This window comes from Acanthisitta chloris, unplaced genomic scaffold (assembly GCF_000695815.1).
Source record: "Acanthisitta chloris isolate BGI_N310 unplaced genomic scaffold, ASM69581v1 scaffold15053, whole genome shotgun sequence".
In the NCBI taxonomy this organism is placed as follows: domain Eukaryota; kingdom Metazoa; phylum Chordata; class Aves; order Passeriformes; family Acanthisittidae; genus Acanthisitta; species Acanthisitta chloris.
This window is the reverse complement of record NW_008665567.1, coordinates 89354-100064: the sequence shown is the minus strand read 5'-3', so window position 1 is coordinate 100064 and position 10711 is coordinate 89354. Positions and strand designations below refer to the sequence as shown.

Below are 10711 nucleotides of genomic sequence, written 5' to 3'. Positions count from 1 at the left end.
CAGGAATCAGCATGTCCTGATGGGGACATACATCTGGCTGCTAGGAGAAGGCTCAGAGCTAAGTATCTTCCAGTGATCACCCAGTTCCTAGTGCTGAGGTCTAAAGGACATATGTTCTGGTGCAGCCCAGCCTGGGATGATAGCCAGGTCTGCATTTAAAGAAGTTCCCAGGTCATCCCTACCTAAAGCAGCAGTAATAGAGACAGCAATCAGAGAATGTGTGTCTTATCACTAAATTGAGTGGATTGAGTGTTGAGTGGATTTTCCTGGAGAGGAATGATTCCAAGGTCTTCACTACTACTATGTGATTCTGCACAAACTCAAAAGTCTCCACTTCCTGCACATAAGTGGAAAGGTCTAATAATGCTGCACCATACAAAGACACCTACAGTGGCTGTTGTGGCCTCCATCAAGGATGCCAGGGACAGGAAGAAAGCTGTCAAATGACCTTGGAAAGCAAATGTCAAATGACCAAAGAAGACAAAAGCATTGATTTATTTTTTTAAATTTTATTTCAGTGTTGGGATGGAAACTGCACAACAATGAAAATAAACCCACAACCTTAGAGTATGCCAGAGGCCAAATCTTATTCTTAGCTGAGATCCATGAAGCAACCTTCAGCTCTGAGCACAGAGTCATGGTTCAGTAACTCCTCTTTGAATGCTACTTTGGGCTACAGTCCTGGCACAAGTGTGTGAGCTGGAAGGGGGAAAACAGGGCTTCGCATGGAAAGCTGCCTTTAGCATGTTAATATCTGTATTCTCACCAATTCTAAGTTCTCATGAGGGTTTTTCAACCCTACTCTGGATTTGATTTCCATGCTATTTCTGTTAGTGGCTGAAACTGTGGCTGTAGTGCACAGTCTTTGCTGAACACTGCTGCTCCACTACCTGCTGCTGTACTGTCAGACTCATTGGGGATAACATGTCATTGTTTCTCTTCCTAATCTGCTGGATGTCATTCAGAAAGCTGGGACAAGGAGAATTTTTTCCCCAGACACCAGCTTTCATTGGTCGCAGACAAACCTCAAGCCTTATAATACTACTTGTACATGGCATTTATATAGCTTTACATCCTCAGAGTGCTGTACTAGCATTAAGTAATTATCTCTCTCCCTAATGGCCATTAATGCTGGCCTTTCATGAACCTCCCCCAGCTCCCTGAGGTTCATATCTAATACAGCAATGAGCTGTTCAGAGGGAGTGGCTGGCTATCTTGCAAGTTTACTGGCTTGGATGTGTAATGAAGCTTCAGAGCAGAGGCCACAGTATCAGAAACATGTGGCCATAGACCAGGTCATACACTTGGGAGCATCCATTAGAAAGGGATGGAAATGAGTAGGTGATACTGTGATCTTGAAATGGAGAGAGAAGAAGGAAACTTTGGCCACTCAGACGATGTACACTGATTGCTCTATTTATTACCAGGATAGCACTGCAAACTGAAAGAGCAAAGCAGTGGGAATAACATATCAGTGTGGGCAGTGGGAGTTGATCTAGGGAGAGAAAGTTAGAGAGCTAAAAATGTCAAGCAAAGCTAGACAGCCATGGCAATGGGATAAAGAGGCCAGTCTGCAGGTCTATGAAGCATTAAAATAACGAGGAAAAAGGGCGAACTTGGCAGCACCACTGGATTTTAAGAGAGGAATAGAAGAGGATTTACTTGTCTTATTTGCTTTCAAATTGAAAGCAAAACCCTCTTCCAGGTTGTGGAGTGTCTCCAGGGGAGATGTTGCAATGCCACTCTTTCAGGACATTTTACCCTTAGGGACCTTTAGAAGATGAACCTACTTGATGGCCGGGTTCCCCCATCCCTAGCTCCCAAGGGAAATGGAGAAGATGGAGTGGGAAGATGACAGGGTTGTTTTAAAGAAATCTCAGAAATAGCATGTTCCTCACAAGCACCTGTCCTGCGGTTACTTACGTCTGAAACTTGCTAGGCTGAGCTCTAAGCAAGCAGAGGTTTGACTGAAACAAACTTTCCCCTTCTTCCTAAAAACATGATAACAATTCTTTCCAAAGCCAAGGACATGCCTTGTAAACTGGCTTTGCAAAAGAAATAAACAGCACCCTTTTTTTTCAGCCTGATTTAATAGCATCATTTTGCTTTTATGCTTCTGGCAATGGCTGGTCCTGTAAAACAAGTATGTAGCTGTGGGAATCATGCGCAAGTCTACAGTGGCATAACACATCTCACAGCCACTACATGTTATGCAAAGGATTTCTGTCACCCAGGACACACTCTACTTCCTGTGGCATCAGTAGCATAATCCCTCTTTGCTCAGCTCTAAATCATTTTGCTACATCAGCAAATAACAGAGTATGGCTGACTGCAGACCAAGAAGACTTAGTTTAGCATTCACTTACTACACAGCTTCAGAGAAGGGCCTTTCCTTGCCTTCTGCATCTGTTTCTTCATCTGTGAAACAGGAATTTTAATCCTAATCAGTTTGTGAGGGAAGCAGTAAGGGATAGTCAAAGGTGATGCTTTAAAACGTAATAGTCAGCCTTATGTGCTAGGCTAGACATTGGAGTGGTTTTATGGTACAGGTTAATCGATGCCTGTTCTGCTTACAGCCAGCTGGCAAGTGCAAGACTTAGCATTTGCTATCAAAAACATGACATCCTGTTTGAGAATGCCTCTGCAAGGGACACCTTCTTACCTCTGAGCATGGCTGGGCCATCTTTTGGGAGCCATGTATTTCTGGGCAATGCTTAGGGTTTTTTTCCCCAAAAAACTTAATAATTACCAGATTAACTCTTAGTAAAAGATATGTTACATGACCCGCAGGTTTGTAAGGAAAGCTTGGGCAGTCCCTGGACTCCACAATATGAACTGTGTCATCACATACTTAGAAGAACTGATGACTGTGTATGTCATTTTACCGGCAGTTCTTCACCAGGATGTGTCTAAAGGAGACCAAAGACCTTAACTTTATTTTAGCTTATTAGAACTGAGATGGGACTACTGGCTTCTCTGCTCTGCTGTCAGAGCCTGATCCTCAAGTGGTGTAAATTAGGGCCCTCCCATTCGAGCTGTACAGCTGTAATACTGCCTGTGTAAGATGAGGGCCTGGTTCATACATTCTGAACTGCTCTAAGACCTGTTCAAAATTGAGTTAACTGTACTCAGTACCTTGTACTACCTGTAATCACAAATGATCCTGCAAGATTCAGGATATTGCAAATGTAGAGAGCTTTGCAATAAGTAATCATCTTGAGATTGCTGGAAAACTGAAGAGTTAGTGCTACTTAAAGGAGAATAAAATAAGCATTAGCACAAAACAGTTTTTGCAACAATCAAGTTTGATATATGTCCTGTTCTGCTGATAATGTTTCCTCAGAGCCCTTCACAAGAAGGGAAAGCAACTTGTAAAAGCTGGGAATGCAGAAAAGAGCTAAAATTGCAGCCAGGGTTTCAAAGGAACAAACAAAGAAAAGCGTATTTCCATTTCCATTACAGCAGAACGTTCTTGGGAGTTCAGAGCAGCAAGCTGAGAACATGCCAGCCAAGCTGCCTCTAAACAGGAGGTGTAGAGCTGCGATGAGCTCCTTATCTTCATGCATCTGCACTTAGGAAAGAAAGATCTTCCTGAGACTTTTAATACTCCTTCTCTTTTTTTTGAGGAAGGATCTGATCTGCAGCCCTCTGAGTACAACACTGCAAGCCTGAGTCTAAATTCTGTCAAACCCAAGAGAAGTCTGAACCCCTCCATGCAGAAAGACTGTTGAGCATCCTACCCTTTTCACACCCTATTCCAACACATCTCCCAGCACCATCCCTCTTGCTTCCAAGCACTGCAGTGTCTCTCTACTGACCCTTCCCCACACTAGTTCTGCTTTAATCAGGCAGTGAAACCTGTGGGAAAACTGGCAGCTTGGAGGAAAGCTTTTGTTTGTACAAGAAATGTTTTCATCCAAGCAAGCACAACCATCTCATTATTTTGAATCGCCACACGTATGCTGGAATCTTAGATAGCAGATACCTTCTCCCCTCATCTTTCATAGGACCAGGGAGATTTCTGCCTGTTTGATTCTGTTGCAGTGCTACAAAGTTATTAGCACTTGCTTTTTTTGGTGTCCATAATGAGACAAGCAGTCTTCCAAGCAGCACCACAAAAGCACTTCTTCTCATCACCACTAAAACCTTGGATACTTTACCCTCAGCAGATATGAGTGCTGGAGACTTGCAGGCCTGCTGCTTCCAGCTCTGGCTGGTTGTAGCAATTAGCTGTTTCCCCACAGATGGAGCTTCTTATGCAGAAGGACAGAACAGAAAAAACCTGTCCTGCTCAGAGACACTTTTTAGGAATCTCTAGTGAATCCAAAGGTACAACCACCTGATTTTAGACTGCATGTATCCTGCAAGCCTCCTGTATACCTGCTGGATTTGTGTGCCGTAGAGAAGGATCGACCCTGACCTGAGAAAGTGCCTTGCCCTGGCTTGGCATTCTCCAATGGGATACACCCACAGGCTCTTCCATTTCCAAATTCTCCAAAGGGGCTGGCTTTCCCTCCTCCTTTAAATGCCAGACATACCCCTGCCTGTTCTTTACCAACAGCCTGCCTTTTAGCAGTGTGGTCTTGCAGTCATTTACATATTCAAAGCACTCTTTGATAAGGCCTGTAAAACAGTTTTATGAGCACAAAATCTTTCATGCAACTAGGTGATGTGCTGATGCCTGTGTATGGCTTTTAGGGAACCTTTCTGAAGAGGGAAAGACCTCACACTGTATTTCTGGTGGGTGTCTCACTGAGGCCCTTTTTTTTTTGTTTCTTGCTTTGCTTCCTCGTTCACCAGACTGTAGGGCAGTTTGCATTTGATTTCTTTACAAGCCCATTTTGGGTGGAGAGGACATAATTTGTATTGATTCATTTCACTCCCTATCCATCATGTTAACCAGGTGGGATTGGCGGGTGAGCCCATGAATGGGGAGGCAGTAGCTAGCCTAGCTTCTTGGAGCAGCTCCTCGTTGCTGTAGTTCTCAGGGAGGCCCTGAGTTTGTCCATGTCATATCAGGGCTCACCCCTTCCTCAGGACTCTCAGCACTCAGACTTCCTTGTGCCTTTCCCAGGTTGGAGGACACACCATGCTGCCTATTCGCTGGATGCCTCCGGAGAGCATCATGTACAGGAAGTTCACAACAGAGAGTGACGTCTGGAGCTTTGGGGTGATCCTCTGGGAGATCTTCACGTATGGGAAACAGCCCTGGTTCCAGCTCTCAAACACAGAGGTACAAAAATGCTGAGACACCTCAGCTGGAAACTATACTTTTTGCTATCTCTCCAGGTTGCTTTCAAAGCAGTTTGTACACGAGTGGTCTTCTCCTTGACACTCCAATGGTGAAGCCATAGGATATGTGTCACTATTTTAGTTTAAAGGCTGGGAAAACTGGGGCATGCAGCAATCAAAGGGCTCTGCCAAAGCTGTATACTGGTTCATCCTCAGCCTCTCCCTGCTAAGTTCCTGATATACCTCTGACCTATCTGATAAACTATCAGGTTGCTGCCACAACTGGGAATACCCAAATTACTGCGGGGAGCTAAGTTACTGCCATTCCCTGAATTTCTTCTGCTTTCTCCTTCTTTTAACCGAGGCACTTACTGGAGTTTCCAGCTTGTCAGGGATTGTTTTAAGCCTTTTATATTGCATGTGGCACATTTCCATGGTATTTTTTGCCATTGGGATATCTATTATATTTTTTCCCCCAGTTCACTGAGGGTGGAACCTAAGGAGCTGGTTTGTCCTTGTTATTTCTCTGACTAGCCAAAAGTTGCAGCCCACCAGTACAGGGCTGCACTGTAAAAATGTTGAGGGAAGGCTGGCTGGGATTAGCAGGGTGTCAGTGCTGAGATTTGAGGCACATCAGCAGAAATGCATTGGAAGATTTTTGCTCAGAATAGCAGGGGGTATTATAGAAGAAGAAAAAGATGCATTGACATAGCAGTGTGTGGGAACCTTGCACATTTTTATCCTACTGTGTATCTAATGGATTTCAGAAATTTCACCTTTTGTAATGAGAAATGTGCATTTTCTGCTTTCTGGATACAGATCCCTTAATTAAGTGAGTTGCAGAGATGGCAAATCCAAGGTGTTGCTTTACAGCTCTAATACTTGCCCATTCGTGTGCTCAATGGGGCCTGACTGTATATCCCAAAGTAGCACACGCAAACATTTTAGAGACACAAACAATGGAATCGACAGCGACAGAAGTTATTTGTCACGCTATTTAATGAGCTGCTCTTGCATTTCCCTGCGAGGGTAAATACAAACACACACAAATGAGCACGTGTAGCTTGTACATGGGTGATAGGCATGCTGGAATGTGACAGCTCAGCTATGCCTAATGCCTTCTGCCTCAGTTTCCTTTGCAGGGCAGTAATCACCCTTAATCTTGAGGAAGAAGGCTGTTTAAAATCTGCAGCTGTATTGGTTTGCTGCCATCCCTGGGATAAAATCTCATCCTTCTCTTTCCTATTGTTGTATCCACTTCTTTCTGATTGCTAAGGAGTCCCACCACAGACCACAGAATTCTGATGAGATGGAGTCACATTGGCTCTCATCTGGACTGTTTTTCACAATTTGTTGAGAGGTGGGAAGAATGTGGGTGGCTGCAGAGGACTGATACCTCCAACAGCTCCTGGATGATGTGGTATCAGAGCAAGTCTCTGTTGCAGCCTGACTGCAGCAGCAGGGTCCCATGGAGAAGCAGGTTAATGAGCCTGTGCCAAGTTCCTAGCTGCCAGGTCTGGACCATGAGCAAGTACAAGACTAGCTGAGTATCACCACTGCTAGGTGTTGATGTTAGCAAGGCTGGGATGCTGCTCCCCCCTGTGCCATCTGCATGGCCTCATACCCCCAGAATATTTTCAGCATGTTTTTTCAAGGCTGGAAAAGACTCTGTCTGAGCAGAGGAATGAGACAGGCCACCACTTAGCCAGTCCATTAACTTCTGCCTATGCCCTTCCTTTGCCCTGGAGAGAAAGGGCCCACCACAGGGTTCCTGTGCATGTCCAGGATGTCCTGTCAGAAACCATAACTCACCTCCTCCCACAAGTCAGCAGCCAGCAGCACTATGGCAATACAGGCTTCTTTGCATGCTGTGTCTTCCTCACCCTGCTTTCAGCAGGTCCAAATCTCTCCCCTCTGTATTTATATACAAACAGCAAAGTGATAAGTATCCCTTGAGCTATGCAGCAGGACAATTACTATTCATAAATGATAAATTCCAAACACCACTCACTGGGTGGCTTCCCTCAACACATTGTTTAGGACCAGTGTTTATCTGCAGAGTGTGGCAGGTCACTTGCACACTGCAATGCTGGGACTCATCAACCCCAACCAAGGAAGCCAGAGTGTCATAGCAGCTCTTTAACAAATCATATCTCCCTTCCCTTTGCATTCATTCCTCTGGTGAACAAAACACAAACAGACACTTAGGGAAGTCCTTTCCAGTGGCATCCCTCTGAAGAGACTTTAATGTTACCCAGGAGCTCATATTTTTCTCATTAGCAGCACTGATCTGACCCAAAACAGAGTGATAGCACTGAAAATTTTTTTCTCCATCACAGATGTGATTTGACATGAAGTTTTATTCTTTTAGTTGCTTTTCTATGTCAAAATGAGGCAAAGCTGTGCTTGGAGATGTATGTGGGAAAAGATACTGTACAACTCTTCCTTGTACAACTCTCCTGGGTTTTGCAATGGAAAGGAGTCTTGGTTTTCAGGCAAGAAAAATAAAATTTCAGCTGTGCAAAATATTACTTTACTTTGGGGATTTGAAGACTTTTTTCCCTTCCTCATTTAGCAGGAAAAACTGACATAATAAATTAAAACCTTCATTTGCTTGTGACCTCCTGTTTGGAGAATGCATTGAGGTAGGTAGGTGTCAAATGGGGAAAGTTTTTGGGATCTGCAAGACTGCAGCTGGAGACAAACTTCTCAGTGTAAAATTATCATTAACAACACACGAACAGGTGAGCTTTGAGAATCTGCAGACCTCTTGGCTTCTCAGTGCTCCCATTCACTAAATGGTACCACATCAGCCAAGAAGTAGCTGGGACAGTACATCCTCCAGAAACTGCCCAGCTGGTGTACAGTGTCTCTTTTCTTTCTTTCTTTTAGGTCATTGAGTGCATTACCCAAGGCCGAGTTTTGGAAAGGCCTCGAGTCTGCCCCAAGGAGGTTTACGACATCATGTTGGGCTGTTGGCAGAGAGAACCTCAGCAACGGCTCAACATCAAGGAGATCTACAAGATCCTTCATGCTCTGGGCAAGGCCACACCAATCTACCTGGACATCCTTGGCTAGCAGTGGCCACTTGTTGGAAGTCCCTTCTCCTTTATTCCGTCCTTCCTCCCCTCTCCCCCTCCCAAGTCCTTTGCCCCTCAGCTCCCAAGCAAACATCTTCATATAAACTCAAGTGCCTGCTACACATACAACACTGAAAAAAAAAAAAAAGCAAAACAAAACGCAAACCAACAAAAATCCCACAGAACAACAACCTGTAAGGCAGTTTGGCTTATATATATTTATAGATATCTCTCTATATATAACTTCCACACCAATACAAAAAGAAGCTGCTGTTACAGAAAATTGTAAGACTTTAAAAATAAGAAAAAAAGAAACAAACAAAAAAAGGGAGAAAAAGTACTTAAAAAGGTATATATAATTTAAAAAAAAAAAAAAGACAGAGAAAGAAAGGAGAAGGTAACTTTCCCCCAAGCAATGAAGCAGTGAATTGTAACCCTGCTCTGAGTATGGTTTGGGCTGCTGGGCAGGGCTCTAGACTGGCTGTGGCAGGGATGCCATCCTGGGTAGGGGCCCCGGGAGGAAAGCCTTGCTCTGGTTGTATGATATGCACTGAATGTGTGAAATCAGTTCTCCCTTTTTGTCCTTGCCTCCCTCCCTTCTTTCCAGCCCGCAGGTGATGGGCTGAAAGCCAGGGCAGTGCCCCTGGATGAACTCTCTTTTATCAACCTCTTCCTCCCTCCTTCTCCATCCCTCCCCATCCCTCTCTGCCTTTCCTGCCTTTTTCCTCCCTCCAACATTTCAGGACAATTTTTCTAATTTGCTGATTCTTAAATGTATAGACTCAAGGCTTTTGAACACACAGTCAAAGGATTGTGGCACCTACGGGTAAAACACACTCCGGGAACCAGCTGCCCTCCCACAGATCACGAGCTGGCCTGACCCAGCCCTCCCTCTGCCCCTTGCCGGCTGCTGCCAGTGCTGGGAGAGCAGCGGGACCAAAGCGGCTGTGCCTGGGAGTCGAGGGGGGTCCTGGGGACCCGGTCCTGTATCATTCCCCAACCCATTTCAGTGTGCGAGACAGGAGTGCCGCTCGCCCCGGGCGGTCAGTCACTTTGGGAGGGACAGCCCCATCCCCACCACTCCTCCCCACTCTTCATGGTTGCTAGCGGCCGGGGGTGTCTGCACCATGGCCAAATTGTTCCCTGGTGTAAACCTGCAGTGAGCAGGGTTGGATCCTGTTCCTCTCACGGGGAAAAGGCTCCAGCATGCAGACAGCTGGGAACATGCCTGCATCCTGGCTGGGCATGTCTATGGGGTCAGCATATCCCTGCGCTCTTCCTCCCCATCCTCTTCCCTTCCCCGTTCCTGCCTCGGTCCAAGCCTCAGGCACAAGCCAGCGGGGAATACGGAGGGGGACAAGGCTTGTGAGATGTCTGGGAACCTACCAACACCTGCCTGCGGCTCCCTTGCCATTCTCCTCACGTCCCCATCCCCTGAAAGGATTGATGCATCTGCCTTTGAGCTGTTGTGAAATGCAGAGGCTGAAGAATAGCTCCACAGGCAGCCCCGGGGGGAGGGGGGGGAGGGGAAGGAGGGGAAGGTGCCTTCAGGAGCAGACGGCTCAGCGGATGGCCGCAGCGGCCAGCCCTGCATCCCAATGAGCAGCAGCGACAGGGGGTGGTGGGGACCGCGAGGGAGAGGCGGCAGCATCCTCCCTACGGCCCATGGCCCCGGGTGGGGAGTAATCCTGACCTGTGGAAATACTGAGCCAGGCTCTGAATCCTGCTTGTCCAGACCGGGCTGAGAATACAAAACCTTTCTTGGTCTTTTTTCGTGTGGTTAATGGAGGATGAGGGCGAACCTCAGCTTGGCAGCTGCTCTCAGGAGGCAGGGAGCGGGCGGCACAGGCATTGTCAAGGCAATTTTGAGAAGGCAACAACTGCCGGCACAAAAATAGCCTGTTCGGATGTAGCACTTGCCTGGGAGAGAATGCAGATGGGGGAAGAGGAGACAAAGAAAGGATCTTGGCTTCTTCCCCGTGGCCAAAGTAGTGTTCATGGCCAGGATGCAAGGGGAGATAGGTGACTCTGGTTATGGTTGGCCCTGAAACGGAAGATTTTGTGTCCTCTCCTCATCCTATCTGTATGTCTCACCCATGGCTCTGGCATGGCTTGTCTTATGGTTTCAGACAGAGGCAGGGGACACTGCCACAAGGAGAATTGTGGTGGCAACAGTGACCATAGGTTTATTCTGTGCTTGTGCAATGAGCAGTGCAAGCCTGGGGTGGGAGATGGTTTGTGGCAGTAGCCATGTGGGAGTAAGGACATAACTTTCCTCTGTGTGCTAGAGAGATCTGGGCTAGTGGGACAGACTTGTGCCTGGGCTGACTGCTGCTGAACAGGCATCAGCTTCTCACAACGTGGACACCAAAGATGGCATGGTCATGGACAAGGGTGTG

General features: G+C 46.4%; 1 protein-coding gene across 1 annotated transcript in view; it reads left to right on the top strand.

Moving 5' to 3' along the window:
- The window catches only part of NTRK3 (neurotrophic tyrosine kinase, receptor, type 3), a gene marked incomplete at its 5' end in the record, with an annotated part of 146451 nt that extends 137778 nt beyond the window's left edge, over positions 1-8673 (top strand). The window contains 2 exons of the mRNA XM_009071812.1: positions 5075-5233; positions 8125-8673. Of these exons, the coding sequence (XP_009070060.1) occupies positions 5075-5233; positions 8125-8310 (345 nt within the window). The remainder of the gene's footprint in view (positions 1-5074; positions 5234-8124) is intronic.
- Positions 8674-10711: the final 2038 nt, after the last annotated feature.